The sequence below is a fragment of the Scardinius erythrophthalmus genome (assembly GCF_964197995.2).
Source record: "Scardinius erythrophthalmus genome assembly, chromosome: 19".
Taxonomy (NCBI): Eukaryota; Metazoa; Chordata; class Actinopteri; order Cypriniformes; family Leuciscidae; genus Scardinius; species Scardinius erythrophthalmus.
In genome coordinates, this window is record NC_138239.1 from 19,952,786 (window position 1) to 19,977,718 (window position 24,933).

Below are 24,933 nucleotides of genomic sequence, written 5' to 3' on the forward strand. Positions count from 1 at the left end.
AAATAAGCCTATAGGCTATATATACACGTCAGATATCACAGAACTATAGGCTTTATAGTCATACACAGTTAGCCACTAAAATGTTGAATATTGATCTTGTTCCGGTTTCTCGTGTCTAATGATTATTCTGATTCCAACTGAAATGTCCCATATAAACATTTTCAATAACGAGAGGCTGCGCACATGAGTGAAATCTTCCATCCAAAGGGAAAAACTACTTAGGACCAATTCAGCGGAGGAAAATCCTTATCGGATTAAAGGGAAAATTGGTGGCAATTAATCCTTTGTGATTGAAAAAGGGAAACGCCTCCTCTTGGAAGACATATCTGAGGTTAGATCTGATTGGACAGTGCGATGATCTGCTGGATTGGACAGAAGGATAAATGGTCCCGCCAGAGCGCTTAACCGTCCCACCAGCCTGACCTCCGCAGAGAGAAAGTGAATTAAACAAACTGCCACCATGACAGGAAGAGAAGAGGCTATAGACGAAAAACCTAAGGTTAAACTGTATCCCTCTTTCGGAATCGACAAATCACGCCTCAATGGATCTGGATTTCGGTCCAAAGGTTTCGCAATCACAGACCTGCTCGGTCTGGAGTCGGATCTTCAGCCGCATCAGTCCGGTCCGGGCGCAGTGGTCAATGGAGAGGGGCAGAGCGCGGCGGTCGGAGGATTTGCCTTCCCGGGAGGCTCTTTGCCGCTCGGCTTGGGTTTTCTCTGTAGTTTGGCGGCACAACAACCTCCCGGGGCCCCGTGTTTTCTCCCGAGCCACATCCCGCTCCTGCAGTCACGGACAGAGAGCCACTTCATGCAGAATATGGAACAGCAACGGGACGCCTATTCCGGTACAAATCACTTTATTTGGTTATGAATGAGCCGAAGAGCTGTTCACGACAGCCGGTGCTGAAACCGGCCCTGCAAATTTATGGTTTCGATTAACGAATAATTTTGTTTATAGCCTAGGCTACTAATTTGATGGAATCAGAATTTTTTTACGCTTTGAAAACTGGTAACCTGTAACAGATTTCTGCTCGACATAACGCTTAAAAAATAATTTTGTTGATTTGCATGATTCAGTAATATGAATTACATTAAGCACATTTTTATGTTACTTAAATTTTTTACTTTTTTACTATTTATTTATTTATTTGATGCAGCTTTGTCTGGCTATGTTCATTTATTTTTTATTAACAAAAAGCTGATTTATTTACAGATGATGATTGTCTTTCCGGGGATCACAATGATGGAAAAAACTCAGGGAACTCTCAGAAGAGGAAGAAGCGAAGGCACAGGTATGTAAAGAAATGAAACGTCACATTAAATGTTTATTCTTTAAGGATCTGGTGTGTCAGTGTCTCAACCACACACTTTGTTTTGATTTTTAGGACAGTTTTCACCTCGCATCAGCTTGAGGAGCTGGAGAAAGCCTTCCATGAAGCGCACTATCCAGACGTTTACGCAAGAGAAATGCTGGCCATGAAGACAGAGCTACCAGAGGACAGGATACAGGTAGGATGACTTCCACAGTTTTTTCCTTTCTTGATATTTCTCTCTCTTTAAAAATAGCTAATGCCCAGGTTTGCTTCTGTCCAGGTATGGTTTCAAAACCGCCGTGCTAAGTGGAGGAAGAGAGAGAAGTGTTGGGGCCGCAGCAGTGTCATGGCAGAATACGGGCTGTACGGTGCCATGGTCCGTCACTCGATTCCACTTCCGGAATCCATCATCAACTCGGCCAAGAATGGAATGATGGGCTCGTGCGCTCCCTGGCTTCTAGGTGAGCCAGCAGGTGGTTTTCCTATTTAGTACTTAAAGACTCAAATATGTATTTGATCACTTGAATACATAGCTGAGGTGTCTTGTGAACGTCCGTCTGATGTTGTACTTGAATGTTTAGACTTAAATATATGTGAATTAGGCTTAAACAATTCCTCTTGTAATTGTAATTAAATGAAGAGCTGTAAATATTTCAAAACAATTTTTAACGGTGTCGGCATTTTATTCTTTTAGGAATGCACAAAAAGTCTCTGGAAATAGGGAAAAAACCTCCCGGCACGCCTGAATCGACGCACTCAGATTCGTATTCAGAGGAACACAAGGGGAAAGACAGCGACGTGACATGGTCAAGTGTAGCCAATGGAGCGGACGACTCAGAGGACATGGCAATAGACTTGTCCAGCACTTCGAAACAAGAGAGTAAAAGCACTTTGAAAAGATCACCACCTCGCACAGGAGACAGCAGCGATTCTGAAAATGAGAGTTAAATATGCAAACGAATATGGACAATTTTGAAGTGCACATACAAGGACTATCAGTTTACAATATCTCACCTTTTGACAGCATTCCTGTGTTATGTTTTTTTTTGTCGGTCATCAAATATTTGAATACTAGAGACTGTTTTATTCTGAATGATTTTATCTTTGATGTGTAATAATTATTAATGTAAAAAGTGTTAAATTACATGTTTTATGATACGTTCATGGGCATTATTCATTTTTTCTGTCAAAAAATCTCAGCCGCTTCGGGGTGACCACTTGTTCAGCGCCACTATTGTGAATGTCAGAATATTTCCCTGTTGTAATATGGCATGTTTTTGGGGAACAGAAAGTTCCCGGAAAGAATTTTAAAAGCACTTTACCTGCTGTGATGATGAATGTTTTGCATCGACCAATGTCATCAGAGCAATATAATACCAGCAAAAACAAATCCACATCACGACAAAAAATTAAACATTTTATGCTTTTGATTCCGGTTTTCTGTTTCTTTGTTTCAGTAGACTAAAAGTAAATATATGTCAAAGAGAATTACCTTGAGTTGCCACATGGAAGGATAAGAAATTGGCTCATTTCATCACTGGGGCCAGTCTTTTTGTTGTCAAGGACAGGAGAAAGGTATAAAGAAGGCTTCCAGTATGGATGCTGCTGACCCGTTAGATGTCCTGTTACACAAATACCATCTGGGAAAAAAAATATTAAGGTACATTTAAGCCAAACAACAACTAGGTTAAGCAATTTGTTTCCCAGAAACTGTCAGACAATTCAATAGCCAAATCATCTTTAATTCATGTCAGCCTGCTTTTATGAGCTTTGTCCAGATCTTTTTTTTATTTAAAAAACCTCAACAAAGGCTCTACTCCACTGCAGGCGTGTTAAGTGCAGCACTTCAACAAAACCATGTTCATTTTATTTCTATCTCTGAGGAATGATTTTATTTAGATCTTTACACTCACATCCTACTGAAGGTCAATGGAAACCGATAAACACAATGTTTTGTTATATTATCAAACTTAGTTTATCATTAGTTAATTGTTTAATGTAATGGTTTAGCTCTAACACCGTAGCGTAATCATCATAATTCATTTTTTCAGATCACAAATAACACAACTTAAAAACAACAATTTACAATTAATTTAATAGTCTGTAATATAAACAATCACAATGAAGATCATAATAATGATTATTATAATTATTTTAATTGGCATGTTAGTATAAAGTTTATATGAAATGTACTATCATTTATAATGGCTAAATAAACAATTTGATAGTATCTAATCTTAATAATATGACATTAGGAAAGTAATGGTTTTGTTAGGGCTTTAAAGAGAATAATAGAAAAACAGATTAGCAGAGAAGAGGGGCATGAAAACAGAGATTAAAACACTTCAGCCTGAGACAAGCTCAGGACATAGGAATTAAATCTATTAAAATATTATCAATCACTGCTGATCCCAATAATCTTTCGTGCCAACTGCCCTTAACAAAATAACAATTATAGATGATGGGTCCTTTTAAACTATTATGCACAGGGTTAGACAGGAAGATAATCCTGCCTTGTTAGAAATGGCCATTAATGAAAAACAAAAACCTGATTTTAGGGCATAGAAGAGTTACATAAACACCTGTATGCACAGTGTGACTTATGACAAGGTTATTGTTTTCATTTTCTGACAGTAGCCCCAATAACATGATGGACAGTGAAATATCAGACAGCTGAATGTCACGATTCAGCAATAAGAAGTAGGCCAATTCCAGAGAGCCGCGTGACTAAAAACATCCATGTTCCATGTACTCCAAAAGATCCTCACATAAAAATAATAAAAATTAAAAATATTTATATATATATATATATATATATATATATATCCCAATGCAGCATCTGTTCTGGTAATATGCTTAACTTTGACCTGAAACAGGAGATTTTCAGATGCTCCAGAGCCAAGCACTAGTTGTAAAAATTAGCCATGTTTGTTGTACTTTCTGTATGTGCGTGTGTGTGTGTATGAGAGGGAGAGAGAACGCTGAAGGGATTGGCAGAGATCAAAGCTGTGATGTTTATGATAATGATGAATAGAAAATATTATGTCCACCGCTAATTTGTAAGTAGCTTAGTAGCGCAAAGAGCTCTAAACATACAGATGTGCATTTGGCACACAACACTCCTTTGGCAAGCCCTGTGGAATCACATATCTGAACAAAGCTGATTTGGTTCAGCGTTTTCCTGATGAAGTCGACAAGGTTGTCTGATGCGAGACCATTTGGCATTTTAATGCAGAACTAAAGCACAGGTGCTAGCCATGTTGCAATTTCCGTAGTTCAGCTGCTAAAGTTCTCTCAGACAGCATCATCTGTGCATGCCTCAACTGGTAAACAAATACAGTAATAAATCTCTATATTAATATTTATTTGTGTTTGTTTACAATTTTTCACTTACTGTACAATTTTTCAATGTCCAGAATCTAAAGCCAATGAGATGCATAATGATGCAATAACGGGGTTGTTTTGGTCTCGTAGTGAAAGAATGAAAGAATGCCTCAAGCCCAACTGCAATAAATCAAATAAATCAGTTAATCCTTATGCTTAATCTGAGGATGTGTGTTATAACATAATATTATATAATAAAGTTAATAAAACAAACAATGAAATCAAATTTCTTGATTACTTAGCCTATTCGTATACAATCCTGGTTAATATTCAAAAGAAAACATTTACTCCAAGGCAACAATGATCCTGTATGAGTAACATTACATGAAAGTATCTCTGAACAGACATGACAGACAAGTGATAGGAAAGATATGGACACAAAACCACACAAACAAAAGCAGATTATTTTCAACCAGTAAACATGTAACTCACACACCACAGTGAAGTAAGGTCCACAGCAGAGGAAAAAGGCAGTAATTCTGTCTGATATGTTGTTTATTGGGATTAGCTCTAATTTGCGATTAGCATACATAACATCTGCATCCTGCATCAAAAATGAATTAGGCCTACAGTAATCCCTTACCACCCATCCACTAAAAACTCTGCCCTTCCAGTCCCCTTTCCTTCCTGTTTATAGGCTACATTTGGGGCTGCATCTACATGCATTATTCTGGCAGATGATTTTATGTAAATCACTTTATACTAGTGTATTCAAGGTATGCAGTTTATCATTACCTGCACTGTAAAAATAAAAGGTGCCTGGAGGAACCTTTTGGGGTTCTTCACTTCGCCACACCGGCGGAACCGTCTGTAGATTCTCTAGGCACCCTTTAAAAAGGGCCGGTTCTCTGAGGAACCACACAGGTTTCCTGAGGAACTCTTATATTAGGCACTGTGTGGAACCACTTTGGGTGCCTCCAGGAACCAAATTTCATTTTTTTTAAATATTTAATTTCATGTTGTTACTATGGTTACCTTTGACTTCTATTATAATAAACAAATTGCAGGCATGAAAACAGGTCAGGGGTAAAAAAGGTGAGAAGGCGGCATACCCAGCCCCCCCCCCCCCCCCCCCCCCAAATAAATGTAATGAGTGAGTAACGCGTGACAGTTAACACGAACAGATGAAATTAGTACAAATTTGTCATTTATTAATAGAATTGAACTATACTCCACAGTGATGAACACCCCCCCAAAAAACATGTAAGCTGCATTGACATAGTATTAGGCTACCAGTGTTTCTCACAGGATTTTTGGATCACTGTGATGAGTGGACCTCTGCCACTCTAGGGGGGTTCGGGGGCATGCTCCCCCGTAAGAAAATTTTGTGCTTTTTAAATGTTAAATTCATCAATCTGGTGCAAATTAAACAAAGAAAAATTCAAAACTCTTTTAGTTACAGTGTCTGTCTACATTACTACTACAATAATAGTTATAATATTAATCCCATGATAGTAATAGCCATATATTGTAAAACAAATGCACTGAAAAATAAAGGAAACTTTCATAATTAGTTTTGTACTAATTTCTATACTAACTTAATCAAGAAAAGAACCAATGGGCCGCTGATCTACTCATTTTATCGGGTGTCAGAGAAAAAAAACTATTTACTACTACTATTTATCACGCATTAAAAATGCCCCAAACCAGTCGTCTGTATGATAATCTGAAACAAGGACTGTCCTGCTTCACTTCACAGATGCTGAGTGAAAGGAGAATTATAGAATGAAAGGATACTCATTTATATGACACTTTATTCATCACGAGAACAGCTCGTTCAGCTCGTCATACGTCGTCCTTTCAGTTTCGGTTTTCAATCGATCAAGTTTTTTCACGTTCTCTCGATAAACCACCCCTTTCAATCCAATCGAAATTATTTGTAATAGAGCTGACACTGTGAGTTTTTAACGGGTAATGTTAAAGCCCTACTTGTTATTAATGTTTTTATGAAATATCTCTAGTGAATGCATTATCATATCACCGTATTATTTACCGCCATGCGAGCCACAAATTAAAGCTTGGCGAGCCACTTGAGGCTCGCGAGCCGCGCAATGAATAACACTGCACTAACTGTTACTTGTTTCCTGCTCGCTCAGCGCTCACGGCGCCCGCGCCCGCTCGCGATATTATCTCGCCCACTTCTATGTCAAAATGTAAAAATAATGACATTGGCAACATCGCTGTCTGTATCTGACAGGACAGTTAACATTGTAAGCTAACTTACCTCAGGCTTGCTTTCCGACGTGCGGTTCTATGTTCGGCAGTGTGTCCAGTTGTCAGACTCGCGGTGTAAAAGACTTTGAAAACATTTCTGCCCGTTACTCTGACTCGTATTGGCTGTCATGTTTCGGCATTAGGAATGATGATTGTTTTTTAAAGCTGCGAAGTTTATGGTAACTTTATAGGGGATAAATGCTGGCCTCGACCCCCCCCCCCCACCCCACCCCCACCCCCATTCAATATTTTCTCATCGGATCTGCACAAATCACGTAGGTGACCCTTTTAGGTTTTAAAACGGCGAATTTCGCCGAAAGGTGAGGAGTTTTCATGCCTGAAATTGAACCAAATACAAAATAAGAATTGTTTATTACATATTTGATATTCATTTTTATACATACACTTCCATGCACATGGGGAAAAAATCTAACTAGATTAATATCAATGAATACACAAAAAATAGTATAATGCATAAGCAACATGAATAATCAACCATGTATATACAATAGATAAACAAGAAAAGACATCTCAACAAAATGCATGGAAACACATATGTTCCACTAAATAAATCAATGTAAAAAAATTACATTTGAACTAATTAAAAATGTCCATCTTTACTTAACTTTAAAACATTTGTGTTTCAGTCCGATGGTTAGTCTGACATCACTGTTTCCAAGTCCAAAAGCTCTATCAGATGCCAAAAACAAACAAACAGTGCTAATATACACTCATTGTGCTGTAACCTTTATCTCTATACTGAAATCTCTGATGGTTAGTTATTCAGCTATTTTGAATCATAAAATGTTGAAGTCTGGGATGCCGTTAGACTGGAGACTGTAATGTACACTGTGGCTTTTGAAAATCTTAAATGTGTGACTTGAATCAACAGTGTTCATAAATGGTTGTTGAGTATTCTCATGAAACAAGATAGAGGAAGTAGAAGTAGAGGCTTCGACCCGAAACAGAGTTAAGGTGCAGTAAAATAATCTGTTGTTCTGTGAATGTTCACTGGTGAATTCAGTCATTTCAATATGAATTCACACGATCAGCAATTTCGTTTGTGGTCAAAAATGTCACTATGGGACCAAGTTGGTGTGAGGTACTTAATGAGTTAGAAAAGTGAAAAGGTACAGCATCGTTTTCCGTTTGTTTTTCCTCTTTTCTGGTGGATGGTCCAGGCACTTCAGTGATTTTCAGGTCTACAGGAGGATTTTTATTTTAACAAAATTTACTGTTAGTAATGTTATTAAAGTGATAGTTGTGAAATTTAAATAATTTCCTCAGCCTTGTGACGTTCCAAACCTGTTTGACTTTCTGTCTGTGGAACCCAAAAGCAGATCTCAGGCACAATGCAACCCCAGTCACCGATCGCTGACACTGCATGAAACACAAGCAGAAAACAAATGTGTAAATCATTCATGAAACCATTCTTATGTACACTTGTCTAGTTCAATTCAATGCAACAATTTATGTAAAAATGGTTAAGCTCCAAAAATGTCCCAGAAAAGATCCTAAAAATAATCAATGAGTTCACAACTCATGTGTTATGGGTTGTGTTGCAAGTCTTCTGAAGCCTAATTGCTTTTTCCTATTTATTTATTTTTTTTGTCAAAAAAGACTAAACTTGAAGTTATAATTCAGAGTTAAAATGTCTATAGCATTTTTTTTATTATAATAGATAGATATAATAGATCTATTTATTAATAGATATTATTTTTCTGAGTAACATGAATGAGATTTGAGATCATGAGAAAAGATTTTCAGAGAGTAACTTATTAAAAAACACAAGTACACAGTCAAACAATACAATTTCACACAGAGAAAGTTCATAGTAATAAAGTACTGCATGTGGTTCAGGTAACTTACTGTAATTCAATGTTGCCACTGAAATGTTCAGATTATTTTAGAAATGTAATGGTTGTTCTGGGGAAACAAAAGAACAAAGCTGATTATTCACAACATAATATTTATTGACCAGTAAATGGCTTTAAAATGGTATTTGAGAGAATGAGGGCACCTGTAGTAAAGTTAGGCTAAACAAAAACAGAGCAAACTATAACCTGTTTTTGTTATTCATAACAAACGCCAAGAATCAGAGAATTTTCTAAATTAGTTAGGCTATATCAGCAATTTGAAGACACAGTTGTACCAAATATGTTGAATTGAATGACTAAATCAATCTAAGACAATAAGTCAATCATTTCCATTTGTTTATTAGATCAACGTAAGTTAACGTAGTTAGCATCGCGGCTAAAACCTTCATACCAGATACTGTGCAATAAACGAGTGGTAAACACTGTAAAAACGTTAATGTATAATAAATTTAGTTTATATATATATGTGTGTGTTTAAATATATAGTGAGTAGACTCTGTATTTATATTTATTTGGCGAGTTTACAAACCTTGTAATGGAGAGCCGAATAAACGGCGGAAGCTTTGATGAGAGGAGCCGTTACTTTCCTGATGACGATCAGCTGAGCTTTGTTGCGCGCGAGCAGCGCGAGGATCACTGAAGCGACGACAGCAGAGGAATAGCAGCAGTTTCGTGACAGAATAATACTTTTCTCCTCCTGCTTCTTCTTCTTCATATAATATTATTATTATTTAGTGTTGTTGTTTAAGGTTTAAATGACTTAATAAAATAGGCCTATACTAAATATATGTAAGCTACCCAAGTGAAAAAGACTATAGTTACTGTTAAATGTATTAAAAATGCATTAAAGTATATTTGTATTGTAGGTCTACTAAAAACACACTCAAATACATTTTTAATACATTTAATAGTACATCTTTTTCACCTGGGTATGTATACTGAATCAAACTTGCCTATAATAATAATAATAATAATAATAATAATAAAAATGCATTAAAGTAGGCTATATTTGTATTGTAGGTCTACTAAAAACACACTCAAGTACATTTTTAATACATTTAATAGTACGTCTTTTTCACCTGGGTATGTATACTGAATCAAACTTAAGTAGCCTATAATAATAATAGGATAATAATAATAATAATAATAGAATAATAATCTAATTCGGGCCTCACTGAACCATTGGGTTCCTCCAGATGCTGAATCAAACTTAAGTAGCCTATAATAATAATAGGATAATAATAATAATAATAATAGAATAATAATCTAATTCGGGCCTCACTGAACCATTGGGTTCCTCCAGATGCTGGCTTTAACATAAGAGATCTTCCAGGAACCGCACTTAAATGTTAAAAGATCTTCCAATAACCCTTTTATCGCATTTAAGTTCCTCTATTTTCCCCCAAAGCACTTCGAGGTCTCATGGTAATGAAAAGGTGACTCCAGAACCTCTGAAGTAAATACAAAGTGCTTAAAGGATCCCATAAGTTCCAGCAAGAACCTCAAAGATTGTCAATGCTCCTCCAGTAACCCTACTATAGGAGAAAGAGCTTTGAGGCACCAAAATTACATTTTGAAGTTCCTTGAGTATCCAACAGGATACTTGAGGCTCCTTTAGTTTTTACAGTGTGGGAACATACACACGTTTAGGCGGAGGGTGAAGCAATTCGGTAAAGCTAAGGAGATGGGCTTCCCCTTTAAAAGACATTTAAATAGATTTCCATGAAATAGTTAAAGTTATGTGTCACCGCTCAACATGTGTCCCAGCATAAAGCGTATACATTCATAAACCACAATTAATTTTAACAGAAAAGCAAGCATATAGGCCGACTGTATGGGGGACTTGGCATGGCAGAAAGCGGACAAAGAGTGCTCCCTTTATAACCACTAAAAAGCTGTCACTCATCTCAATTCGTCGCGATCTCCATTATAAAGTTCCGTTATAATCAATGAAGCTGAATGCACAATGAATCTCATTTACATAATTGTTATAATCAGAGGATTCGCAAGTGTGCTGAACTCAGAATCTAATCACCACTGAAAATGGGCAAAAAATAAATTTGTCATCCTCAAGTTTTTCCCAACCTGTATGAATTTCTTTCTTCTGCTGAACACAAAATAAAGACATTTTGAAGAATTTCGGTAACCAAACAGTTGATGGTAGCCATTGAATTCCACAGCAATTTTTTTTCCATACTATGCAGAAGTCAATGTTTGGTTACCCATATTCTTCAAAATATCTTCTTTTGTGTTCACAAGAAATTCATACATGTTTGGAAAAAACTTGAGGGTGTGTAAAACAGAATCAGTAGGGCTGAAGTCTTCCACACTGCTGAAGATCTGCTGGAGATGGAAGATCTCCAATCTCCGATCCACAGTTGTTATCAACATTGACTCTGCAGTGGGTCTCACAGCTCATAGCGACATTGACTCTGCAGTGAGTCTTACAGCAGAAAACAGTATTGGCTGTGCAGTGAGTCCCACTGCAGATGAGGACTCTCTGGAGAGAGATTTATTTTAAATGAGAATGATCTCTTTTAAATTTGTGGGCAAAAATCCTTGTTTGGAAAACCACCTCGATCTAACCATCATATTTTCTTTCTTTTAGCCTTTTCATCCCATAACTCTTCCTTCAGAGATCGCCTTGACAGTCATCGCAAATAGGGGTCCCAGTTGTCAGAATAAAATGCAAGTGCTGTAGTGGCAGGACGACCCAGACCGCTTCATCATGGACATGGAACGGCCCTTGCCAAGCATGGACGTGTGAATTTCTGAAACACTTGATGATAGGCACTCTAAAGATCGATTGTGGAGAAGACCATAAATCCAGAAAGAGCAATCAGTAATTCATCCACATGAGGCAAGGGTTAACTGTGGTTTATCACCTCCTAATACGGTTCCCTAAGATCCACGCACATTCTTATGCCGGTCACAGTCTTTTTCACGGTCACCACAATTGGTGAGACCTATGGAGACCTACCAATTCGCACTATAACACCAGCAGAAAGTAATCAGTCCAACTAAGCAGATACAACTGTTCTTACAGAGTAGGGAAGGTCGCCATAATTTCTGTCGTACTGGCATGACTTAATCTGGCACTTTGACTTTATGCATAAACCCTACAAGACATCCTACTGAGGATGAGTCCACTTGAGTAGAGAGCTGTAACACTGGTTCTGAAGAGCAAGATGAAGAGGTTGTGGCAGGCTCTGGCAGGATTGTATCTCCTTTAATGCACAGTTTAAGAGCTTTAAAGAGATCCAGGCCCATTAATGCAGTTCCTTCATCCACCACATATAAATTCAGAGCATTTGCAGCCGTCTTTTATTGTTGCATGCAAGCAGCCGATCACATTATTTGGATTACATGAGTAAGTGACTAAGCACACTTAAGGTAGCTGTAATAGTAATTTCCCAAAGTAATTATACATGCTCTTAGGCAAAACTGGAACAAAAGTAGGCTACCAGTGTCAAGTGTCTGTGTAACAGGCCTCTGAATTTGCACCAGCTTCTACCTGAACAGTACATTGGAGTTTAGTGCTGCTTAGGCTACATCAGTATCTTGAAGTAATAGTAGCGTATACTCAGGCATTACTACTTCATGCACTGTGTGAGTTTTCATCGTTCTACAGACACAAGCAAAATGTATTTTTTCTTACAATTTTTACAGGTTTCCTTACGATGTTTATCCGATCTGCAGCAAAATCAGGTATGTGAAGCCATTCCGGCTAACTCAACTGTCACCGCTACAGCCGTAATGGACTATACTACTATAATTATAACATATAAGCACACAAGGCAACTTACAGTCATTGGTGGGCACGCACTGCCGATGATGGCACCAGTTGTCGGCGGGACGGGAGGAGGATTAAGGCCGAGGCAGGAGATAGTCGGTTCGGCCCCATTCACCAGTAACAGCGGATTTCTTGTCTCCGACTAAAGTTTATAAAACTTAACTATCATGTGTAAAATGATCACTACAGAGGTGTTGGTGGTGATCCTCAGCTCTCCATCAAGATGGCTCTTCACAAAATTAATCCACCTCTTCTTGATGTGATCGTTTTTCAGAAATTTAAATAAGGACACCGATCTGTTTTGTACGTGATCGCATCCAGGTAATACGCATTTCCGTGACAAAGGCATAGCTAGCAAACTGTAGGCTGTTGTAACTAAACTCGCGATTGAGCGGCGGCAAACTGATGCGAATGTGCTCTAGTGGCGACGTGACGTCACGGCTCTAGCGCCGCGGTGGCTGATGGGAAAAATCGCCATTTTGTGAGGCCACTCGCACGCCGAGGCGCCGAGGAAGTTTTAGTTGTTTTTGGATGTAATGTTCGTTCACAATCACACGATCGACGGGGCATAAAATTAGACAGCGGACTTTTTTATTGTTTCCCGGCCTGGAAACAGAATGAATGAGTCATGTGTCCGATGTGACCAAGCGGAGATGGATGGCCTGGATATCCGCCATAAGACGCACGGACATACATTCGCAAACATCCCAAGATCATTGAAAGTGTGTTCCAGGCATTTTCATTCGGGTAAGTGTATAAATTTCACTTAGCAAATGATTATGTGTTTTTTCCCGAGAGTAGTAGACATAGGTTAATCTGCATTTTCTAACTTAGCACTGTTCTGTCGACTTTGCGGCAGTGAGCAAGCTAATTTAGGCTAATAAAGTGCGCTGAATGAATCATGTGATCAAAACAAAGCACTCCGCTGAGCCACTCAGATATTCCGAGGAGTAACCCAGCCTGAACTAGAGAGTTATTTTTTATCACTGTGACTGAAGCACGAGAAATTCTCTTTATAACACTTGTAAGTATGTTTGCCACATGAGTTCAACTGGAACTGAAGTGTAAAGTGTGTGTGTGTGTATATATATATATATATATACACACACACACACACGTGCATTATACACTCATATACTATATATATATATATATATATATATATATATATATATATATATTTATTTATATATATGTATATGTGTGTGTTTGTTATTGTATAGTATAGTATATGAGTGTATAGTACACGTGTGTGTGCATATATATATATATATATATATATATGAAGAGTTCAGATGCAAAAGCCTCTACGTGCCATCTGAAATTTTCTTCTAAAATGATAATTTTTTTATCAAGCTTGTATATTTAAGTTCAGTAATTTTACTTAAATGGCAATGAAAATGACCTATTGTCATTTCCGTTAAATTACTGAACTTAAATATACGAGCTTGATAAAAATGATAATTTTAGAAGAAAATTTCAGATGGCACTTAGAGGCTTATGCATCTGAACTCTTATATGTGTGTGTGTGTGTGTGTGTGTATACGTGTCATTGTATAGTGTTCCCTAGTATTATGGTATATGAGTGTATAGTATTCCCATTGTTGCTTGCAATAATTTGTTTTAATATGGATACTTTTGTCTCCCCAAAGGTAAACCAGCATATGAGATGGATGAGTCTCATCCAGACTGGGCTCCAACCCTCCACATCGGTCACTTTGAAGTCAACAGCCACAGTGTCAGATCGGCATGGCCGCAGACAATGTAGACATAATTTAAGTGAATCTGAGGGAGGAGGCCAAAATGAACAAGACAACATGAACGAAGATGAGAGAGATGGAGTCCAAGCAGAAGAAGAAGAGCATGGGGATCAAGCAGAGGCAGGAGCTGTGGAAGAGGGATATAGAGAACAGACAGAAACAGACAAACTGTTTCTTTGCTCAGTTCTGTGAGCAAAGCAGTGCAGAACTAACCCGTCTTTTGCAGGAAAATATGTAGTTTAAGTCTGAGTTAAACAAGTTGAATATGGATGAAGAGTTTTTCAAAGAAAATACAGAGAAGATTCGATATTAAACAGGACTTCCATGTTTTGCAATTTTGTTGTCAATGATTACTACTGTTATGCTTCTTAACAAATAATTGCCTGGCGATTTAGTGTTAAATGTGGAAGACACGTTATAGCACACCTTAGGATACATGTTGAAAGGGTAATAGCTAGCTTGCACAATAAGTACACACTATTACATAACACAATACCATTTAGTTTGTTGCTTCCCTGTAAAGATGAAGAATTTACCCTTGATAAGATAGTCAGTGTTTGCTGTTTTCTAGTTAACACGTATACAAGTGTTGTAAGGCCAGATGAAACAAAAGTGTGCATGTTGAATGGTAAAAATACATTTTTGTTTTTTATTTGGTGTGTGTGAAATGTGGTACCTTCCTGAGATTGAACATATTTGTTTTGTGTGTGTGTACCTTCCTTAGAATGAACATGGTATACTATTTGTATATTAAATACTTCAAATGAAAATAGATGACAATTTGATAATTAAAAACTTTATTAATAAAAAAATTCAAGTTTCTTGTGTTGAACTACTTTAAAACATTGAATTTCATGTAACAAATTTTATATACAGCATGCATTTTGGGATTTTGACGCTGTAATTCTTCCGCTTCTGTAATCATACCACGCAGATGACAGATGTTGTTGCCTGGTGTACTCTTCTACAGCTGCTGCCTGCTCGTCAGACACACTTACAGCATTCATGTGCTTGTCGCAGGACAGCAGACAGGTCACTGGCATCTATGCTTTCATCATACAGGGATACGCACCTTTGTACGAACGAGGGTTTTCACAACTCAGCGGTTTGTAGGCTTCCTAGTCATGGACCCAGCCATTTGTAAACTGAACGTGGGCTTCCAGGGATTTATAATTACAAAACTGAGCCTCGAAATATGCACTCACACCAGACTAAATATACAAAAATATCTGGAAATGTCAGAGGAGGTAAATCGTCGGGGTCTGGAGTAACGTTATATTCTCTTGCAGGCACCTCATACGGATCTATATTTCCGATCAATGACATCTTTTCCATGTAACGTTGACGTTTTCTTGCGTCAGGTCGAAGTTTGTCTCTGTATAGTACATTTCGTTCTTTTAATCGACTTTTCAACATTGTTTTCGTGTAGTAAGTGGTTGTTTTAAGCATAGACAGTGGCCTCACAAAATGGCGGCGCCCTATTGTTTACGTCCCAGAACGCACTGCGCAGTGACGTCGGTTGCCAAGCCCTATTGTTAGGGGAGGGGCCAGCCTCAGTGGCTCCAGTGCCTTATTAACAGTAGGGGCGGGGCCAGGAACTCGGTGGCTCCAGTGCGTCATCGAGCCGACGTTTCAGCCCCGCCCTAAAAATCCTGAACAAGAACACAGCTTTGGTGAAAAACTGTTTAACGGTCTAACTCCACAATTCAGTGCTTCACAGTTCACAGTCTTTGTAATGTGTTTTAGCAATACATTTCTAACATTTATAATGTTTTTAGATTTTTTTTTTTTTGAATTGCCTTTACCCTCCCTCCTCCTCATCCGCGCACTATGCTGCGTTCTATTATTTATCCGTGTCGGAGTTCCGACTAGAAAGACAGACGTTGCCTAGCAACACGCACCAACACGCCCCCTTTCCTCGGATTTTGCCGCTCGGAAGTTTGGACAACCGTGAGGACACCGAGCAAGAATTCCGAGACGGAATCCAAGATGGCTGCGCCCTGTGTGACTTGTTTTCATTGTTTGTGTACCGCTTTGGTTGTTTAAATGACGTTGTTTAAATTTTAATCACTCGTCTACTGCGTCCGTATCACTGCCTGTGGGTGTGGGAATCGGTCTTGTTGTGAGTGCAATATTGAATGAAGCCTTGTTTCAAACAGGTGTTACTAACGTGGCTAGCGTTGTTAACAGAAGGTAAACTACCCAGATAGCAATTACATGTGGGCCACATGTGGGTATTATCAGGCACATATGGCCTAGATGTGGCATGGCTGAACAGATATGGGCCAAATCGTAGCCATATTTGTTTTGCCATAACTTTAAAATCTGCGGGAAATGCTCTCTTGGTTCACAACTGATTTTGAGGTATATGGCCCAGATAACAACGAACACATGAGGACCATATGTGGTTGAGCTATGGCACACAGTGAGAAACACCGACTTGTGGTAAACATTTGGCTTATACGTGGAAAAACACAGGAATAATGAAATCAAGTGCGGCAAACATCCGCCGTTCCACACCTCAGGTTGCTCTGCATCTTCCCTCCTATTGGTGGAGTGAGACTACGGCGCGAGTTTGACTGCGACGCTGGCCAGCTGACGCCTTTTACTCTGCTTTCCTCACGTCTGTGTACATTCAGGTAAGTGATGTTTTGGCATTTTAAAGTCATATAAATGAAATATACAGCATTATGTGTCAATATTGCATGTTATTATGCGTTTAGTTATTCGTTCCATCGAGGAAGGGGTTGAACTAGCTAATATTTTCTTCAGTTTACTGCTATAACTTACAATAAAGTTTAATGTAACTTAACCGTTAACTTAGGCTATAGCAGTTCGCTGGTTTGCCGTTTTAAATTAAGATGTTTTTGTTTATAAATCAACAGCTCACTGTCGTACACAATAAAATAGTATAGTTTATCATTGTGTTGTAGCCTATTTGTGAATTAAGGCGACGCGGTCCCAATGTCGGTGTTGGTGTTACTGTTTGTCAGAAAACCTAAATCCTAATTTGTGTTCACAATCATTCAACTAATCATAATAATATAAAAATGACAAGAATAAACACATTAATACGTGTGCATTATTGTATGTATCTTTATTTAACTCTGAAATATTCAACCAAGACTTTTTCTCATGACCTTTCCCTCTTTAAAATTAAAGTTGTAATGTTAACGTTAGGCTATTAGTGTCAAGTCACAATACCAAAATTATGACTTTCGATACAATACCTGAACATTAACATGAACTAATAATGAACTGCACTTCTACTGCATATATTAATATGTGTTAATGTTAATTTCAACATTTACTAACACATTCAATATAAAAAAATTGTACTTGTTAACTTAAGTATGCACTGTGAACTAACATGAACAAACAATGAATTGCTGTATTTCTGTTAACTATCAATTAATTGAGCAGCCATTCACTGCCATTATAAAGCGTGGAAGAGGCAGGACATTTTTATAATTACTCTAATTTCTCACGATATAGTTTATATACCATGCTATGGTATACTGTCATACCACCCAGCCCTAATGTGTGGTATGGGTGGGGCAATGACAATAATTTCCATATTAAAAACCTAGAAAATATGGTTTCAGATGGAGTAAATAATAGTTTATAGTTCATTTTTGAATATAAAAGCACTTTCATTTTAGGGTGGGGGTGGTCTATTTAAATGCATATTTCAACCACTTACACAATGTTTTTTTTTTTTTCGTATCAGATTACCTATGTGGGTTTGGTTGGTGGCTTTGACCTGGATAACACCGTGTGGAGAGTGCTGAAAGGCACTTTTACAACTGCTGTGGCACGTTATGAATTGGAGAGAAGTCAATGGGAAGATTGGTGTCCAACGCCTGGTCGTAAAGGAAGTTGTCATTGGTGAGACCTTTTTTAGAAGTCACTTTTATTTGTATTGCACTTTGCACAATTCACAACTTTTCAAAACCGCTTTACAGAACATTGTATTTTTATTTCTGTTATCTCAGTATCGAACCAAACAACTTTTTTTGTCATTACCTGATCACATCCGTGGCTCACTTAAGTGACTGCATTTTTTTATTTAGAAGTTTTATGTTTTGTTTTTAAAGAAAGTTATTTTTTATATATTGCGAATCATATTGTTTCAATCATACATTTTAAAGCTGTAATCACAATATAAGATTATCATTCTGTCAAAGTCTCATACCAGCGCATGCCTACAACTATCTGTATTTAGTTCATTATCACTGTGTATTTAAAAGGTTAGTTTACCCAAAAATGACAATTCTGTCAGTAATTACTCACCCATGTTGTTCCACCCCCGTAAGACCTTCGTTCATCTTCGGAACACAAATTAAGATATTTATGATGAAATCTGAGAGCTGTCTCACTCCTCCATAGGCTTCTCTGTTATTGAAACTTGCCAGCCCAGAAAGTTAGTAAAGACATTGTTAAAATAGTCCAAGAATACAGTGGCTGAACCTTAAGTTTATCAAGTGTCGAAAATACTTTTTGTGCGCAAAACAAGCTAAAATAAAGACTTTATTCAACGTAGTGTAACAGCACAGCGCTTCTGTGTTGTACGTCAGAACGTAGGCTCACGACTGGCCAGCATCCCACACATGACCAGCGTCGGCCAATAGTGAGTCTACGCTCTGACGTACAACCCAGGAGTTGGAAAAACTTGAGGGTAATTACAGATAGAATTTTCATTTTTGGGTGAACTAACCCTTTATGTTCCTCCTTGCATTCAGTACTTGGCCCATTATTGTTTGTGTGTTTCTGCTTCCAAATTGTCTCGCATCATTGCAGATTATTTTGTGTTAGTAAAAACACTTATTTTTGTAGACTCTGTCTTTGGACTAAAACATGACATTAATGCTATCTGTGTTGGTGTGTTTTTACATTAGAGTGTGCATGTCTTTTTTTTAAAAAAGAAGCAGAATACATGCAGTGCTGTAAATTTTATCCGGTTGTTGGTGCAAAAGTATTCTAAAAATCAAAATAATTTGTCATAAGGAATTACGGTATAATTCTGGCCCACATATTGAAAAATACAATTTGCAATTCCTTTTGAAAATTTACTGGAAAAAAACTTTCATACACTGGTAATTCAGAGGTGTTTAATTTGTTAATAATTGCAATTAAAATATTAAAGGATATTTACATTAATGATTTTTTGTATTATCCTGCAGCTCTAGCTTCCAGGTTGTATTGCTACTTACATTATTTAAATTCTTCTTTATTGCAGGTGCAGTCAGGCAGAATCCCCATACTAGAAAAGATCAACACATTGCCGACCCTCATTGGGGACTTCTCTGCACATCAACACACTTCTCAACTCTTTACCTTTCAAGTTTGCTTTAACTTTCTCAATTTCTCTTTAAAGTTCTCTTTACCAACTGTGATTTATTTGTATTACTCTCATTGGACTAATTAAACATAACATTAATACAAGCTTTGATCGAGTGTTTCGAACTTTGTTGTAAAAAATTAGCTTTGAATGCTATTTATATTATTAATTTGTATTCTTGAATGTTTTCAACTGAATTCTACTTAAAATAAGTACAACTGAGTAGCTGTAATTCTATGTATTCTTAAATGTTTTCAACTGAATACTACTGTAATTATTAAATTCAACTCTGTTGCTGTAATTATATTTATTTTGATAAATGTTTTCAACTGAATACTACTGTTATTATTCAACTCTTGCTGTAATTATATTTATTTTTATGAAATGTTTTCAACTGAATACTGCTGTAATTAAGTACAACACTTTAGCTGTAATTATTTAAATGCTTGTCAAAATAAATAGTTTTGAGTCCATTTGTTGTTGAGTGTTTAATTTACCTGTGAGTTAAGACTTTAAATACTGTCAGCTGCATGTGGGCCACATAAGGGCCGTTAGATTTTAACAGAACTCAACCGTACTAAAGTTGCATACCAGGCCCACATATGGGCCACATGAATTTGTAGTATTTGGCTCATGCTTGGTGGAGTTATGGCAGTCCTTTGGTTCAGTTCTGGCAAAGGAGATGTGGGCCATATCTGGGCCGGCAAACACAAACTAATCTGGGCCACAGCTCAGCTGTTTATCTGGCCCACATCTGTGCCAAAGGTAATTTGCTGACTGGGTAGTTACTAGGTGAAGCACATAGTGCTACTTATTTTGGAGCGCCTGGTACTCGGCCAGAGCTACATAGCAACAGCTTTCCGGGTGGCATCCATGTTTTTCTCCGACTCGGACCCGCAAAACATACCAGTACGCTTGAAGCGTTGAAGTGACGTCATATCCGAGGTCCGAGTCGGTTCGTTGACAAGAACGCACCATCATGCTGCGTTCTATTATTTATCCGTGTCGGAGTTCCGACTAGAAAGACAGACGTTGCCTAGCAACACGCACCAACACGCCCCCTTTCCTCGGATTTTGCCGCTCGGAAGTTTGGACAACCGTGAGGACACCGAGCAAGAATTCCTATACGGAATCCAAGATGGCTGCGCCCTGTGTGACTTGTTTTCATTGTTTTTGTACCGCTTTGGTTGTTTAAATGACGTTGTTTAAATTTTAATCACTCGTCGTATTACTGCAATACCTTACTGCGTCCGTATCACTGCCTGTGGGTATGGGAATCGGTCTTGTTGTGAGTGCAATATTGATATTGCAATATTCAAAGAAACGGGTGTTAAGGTAAACTAGTTACTAGGTGAAGCACTTACTTATTTTGGAGCGCCTGGTACTCGGCCAGTGCTACCAGAGCCGGAGGCTGCATTTTCAGGACCCCACTTTTAGGACCGCATTTCTAGGACCCTAGGTTTTTAGTGACAGCGCCACCTACCGAATTAGAGGACCAGCGAAGATGGATGACAATCAGAGTGTGAGTATCAAATGCGAATAAATTTTTACAATTGCGATGCATTTAATTGGAAAGTTAACGTAGCAAACGTGATGGTGATTTGCTAAAAAAATAGTCTTGAATGCATAGCCATAGTATTTAGCCTCTAATGCTTGAAAATGAATTGTTAGCACGTTCATTTAACGGAACTGTTGCGTGATAAGCCTGTTGACTTATTGACAGCACAATAAAACTGTAGCATGTTCGTTCTGAAAGCTTGTTAATTACTCCTTGTTCTTCCATTTTAATTCAGTTAAAATAATCTTAATGTTTTCACTGTCACGTGCTCACAGTCAGCCTGTTTAACGTTACCCACAATACAAGTTATGTGTAGTATGCGTCTACATGCGTCTCATCATTTTGACATGGTTTTATAATGTGTGCTTTAAATATTATATCCATGTAAATGTGTATATATATATATATATATATATATATATATATATATATATATATATATATATATATGGTCAGAAAAAAAGTCGTGTCAATGTTATTTCTATTCAGATTTCTCAATTGAGATGGGCTTTATTGACATGAGTGTTTCTAGAACCTTTGTTCCCACAACATCAAAACCTTTTTTTTTTTTTCAAATCTTTGAACAGTATGCAATAATAGTATTATGAACATTAATTGATATGTGTGCACTGTTTGGTAACTAAGAAAAAAATAAATAAAGTGTAGAACATGTTCAACTAAATGTTCCTTATTTAATTCACTTCTCTTTCTCTCTCTCTCTCTCTTAGGAGTCAGTGATGATGTTGTCCATGAAGTTCTGTTTGTGGTCCACATCATGAACTAAAATATTTTGTGTGTGCAAGTTCAGTTATTATATATTATTTTGTGAAATATTTTGTGTGTGCAAGTTCAGTTGTTATATATTATTTTGTAAAATATTTAGTGTGTTCAAGTTGAGGTGTGATATATTATTTTGTAAAATATACACAATCTACCCCCAGAGTCATTGTCTTCCCTCTATACTTGAAAATGTGGTCGATCTAGTGACTGAAAAGACTATAACATGATTCCTTGTTTATTTTACTTGAGTTATTATATTATGCTAGACCCAATAATTTCTCAACATTCCTAGGAACCAGGTTTAATTGCAATAAATAAAGTAGTATTTGGGTGTAATAAAACTGTAAAACTCTAATGTAGTTGAAACTGGGTGGGTGGAAATACTGCCTGGCACAACTAGGGTCCTGGAAATGCGTTCCTGAGACTGCGGTTCTCCGAGTCGGTAGGTGGCGCTGTCACAAAAACCTAGGGTCCTAGAAATGCGGTCCTAGAAGTGGGGTCCTGAAAATGCAGCCTCCGGCTCTGCAGGCAGATAATATTGACCAGAGCCCGTCTACGGAGAGCCTTGGCACTTCCTATTAGCCCCATTGTATCGATCTTGGTTGCAGTTCCATTAGAATTCCACTGGAGGTGATCGCGGGCGAGTGCTGACTGAATGGGAGTCTATGGGGCTAGACGGCTAAATGTGTCTCTTTCACCCGATTCCCGTTGAGAAATCTCAGATTTTATTGTAAGTTTTGCAAGTTCAACATGGGTTATAGGTCGAAAGTTGAATGAACGAGTACTTATTTCTTTTCGATTTCTTACAGGTTGAGTTGTTGTTGCCCATAACACGCTAGCATTCTGCTAATGACGTCAGTGCTAATGCATTCTGCTAATGACGTCATTGACATTTTAAAAGACTTTTTAAACCAAATAAGTGACTCTAAAAAATCTAAAACCCAGCAATGTGTAATTTCTTTGCATCTCCTTTCGAATACAACATTCAAATTACAAGACAAAAAAATAAATCCTGAGAAAAGTGGATTTTGAGGGTTCCCTTATCGAGTCGGTCTCTCGACATTACGTATGGGGAAATCCATTTTCCTCGAATTATGAAGTCTGATTTGAATAACTCTTTTGCTTGCAAATAGCCAATGGCGATCCCGCCTTCACCTGATTGGCTGACAACTCCCAATATAGGTGACGGCGGGCGCCAAAAACCCCAGAATCTTTTTCTTCACTCGAAGTCTGGTTTCACCGTTGATGTACGCATTAGAGCGGAATATAGTAAGGAATAATATCCCCTCTCGCGTTCCGGTGGATTATCATCATGTCTCTTTGCCGCATGTGTGGTGGACCCATCGAATTCCCAGACGCACACGAGCAGTGTGTGCAGTGCCTGGGTCGGGCCCACGCGGAGGCGGCATTCGGAGAATCGGGATGTCCTGCCTGTGAGGAGCTTCCCGTTAAGATCCTTCGTGCAAGGCTGGCCGTTACACGTAACGACGGTCTTGTTTCTCCTGCCTCTCCCCAGTCTGCCGCCCCCGAGCCGCGGACCGGGAGACGGCAGAGAACTCCATCTGTGGATTCTGTCGAGGCGCTGGCGTCGGCCCAACACCCACGCCATCCTCACGTGGCAGAGCCCTTATCTTACTCTGAGGCCAGTTTCCGCCCTCCCGAAGAAGCGCGGGAGATGGTCTCGTTTGGATACGACAGTGACGACGCCATGTCTACCAGTGCCTCCGTCCCGGGAGCGTGGTCTGAGTCTCCATCTGAAGGCGCCCCCGCCTCGTTGGACGCAGAGCTTATGGCCATTCTCACAGAGGCTGTGGCGGATTTGGAGCTGGAGTGGACAGCTCCCAAGGAGCTGCCGTCTAAGAGATGGATGGACGGTTCCTTCCTCGGCGCGGGCCGTCAGGCTGAAAGCCCGCGGAGACCCGCGCCCTTTTTCGCGGAGGTCCACGAGGAGCTCACCAGGTCATGGCGCTCCCCTTTTTCAGCCCGAGCCCATGCACAAGGTACCCAACTGCTCACGACAGTAGAAGGAGCGGAGAAATTGGGGTACGCGCGACTGCCTCCCGTTGAGGATGCCATCGCGGCCCATCTGGCGTCTGCTCCCGGCTGGAAGACCGCCCAGCTGCCTTCTAGGCCATGTCGGGCTACTGCCCACATCGCCGAGAAAGCGTACACCTCAGCTGGACATGCAGCATCTGCCCTCCACACGATGGCGATCTTGCAAGTTTTCCAAACAAGACTCCTAGGGTCCCTGGATGAGGGAAGCCCGGACCCGGAGCTGCTCAGGAAACTGCGCACGGCGGCGGATCTCTCTCTGGCGGCGTCTAAAAAGATCGCCCAGGGAATCGGCCGCAATATGGGCAGTCTGGTGGCCCTACATCGCCATCTGTGGCTGACGCTGTCAGGGATGCGCGACGCGGATAAAAGGCAGTTCCTGGACGCGCCGGTGAGCCCTACGGGTCTTTTCGGTGTTGCGGTGGAGTCACTATCTGACAAGTACGCCGAGACCGTCAAGCAATCTAAGATGATGCCTCATCTCCTGCCGAAACGGTCTCAAGCCCCCCCCGCAGCGAGGTCCAGGTCTTCATCAGCACAGCGCCCGGCGGGACACACCAGGCGCGCGTCCCCGAGTGCGGCAGAGCGTCGCGAGCCGGAGCCTCCCTTCCGCCAGAGGCAGTTTAGAAAGCCCCGTTTTGGTGCGAAGCCGGCCTCTAGCAGCCAAGGGCGCCCGGCGGGCAAGAAGGGGCAGCGTTCCTGATGTGCGTGTCGGGGGGAAGAGAGCACGGGACGTGTTCGTCGGACCCGTTGCAAAGAGGGCGTGTTCCCGCCCAGAGTTCGACGTGAATGTCTTGATTTTGAAACCGCTGTGTTCTGTTTCAATAAACAAAGTGCATTACATGTCTCAGCAAAAGAGCT

General features: G+C 39.3%; 1 protein-coding gene across 1 annotated transcript; it reads left to right on the top strand.

The window, feature by feature from the left end:
- Positions 1-460: 460 nt before the first annotated feature.
- vsx1 (visual system homeobox 1 homolog, chx10-like) lies at positions 461-2,261 on the top strand (the record flags this gene model as incomplete). Its single annotated transcript, XM_081394113.1, has 5 exons — positions 461-845; positions 1,214-1,292; positions 1,386-1,509; positions 1,594-1,786; positions 2,008-2,261. The coding sequence occupies 5 exons, from the start codon at positions 461-463 to the stop codon at positions 2,259-2,261; spliced, it is 1,035 nt and encodes a 344-aa protein (XP_081250239.1).
- Between the last annotated feature and the right edge of the window lie 22,672 nt (positions 2,262-24,933).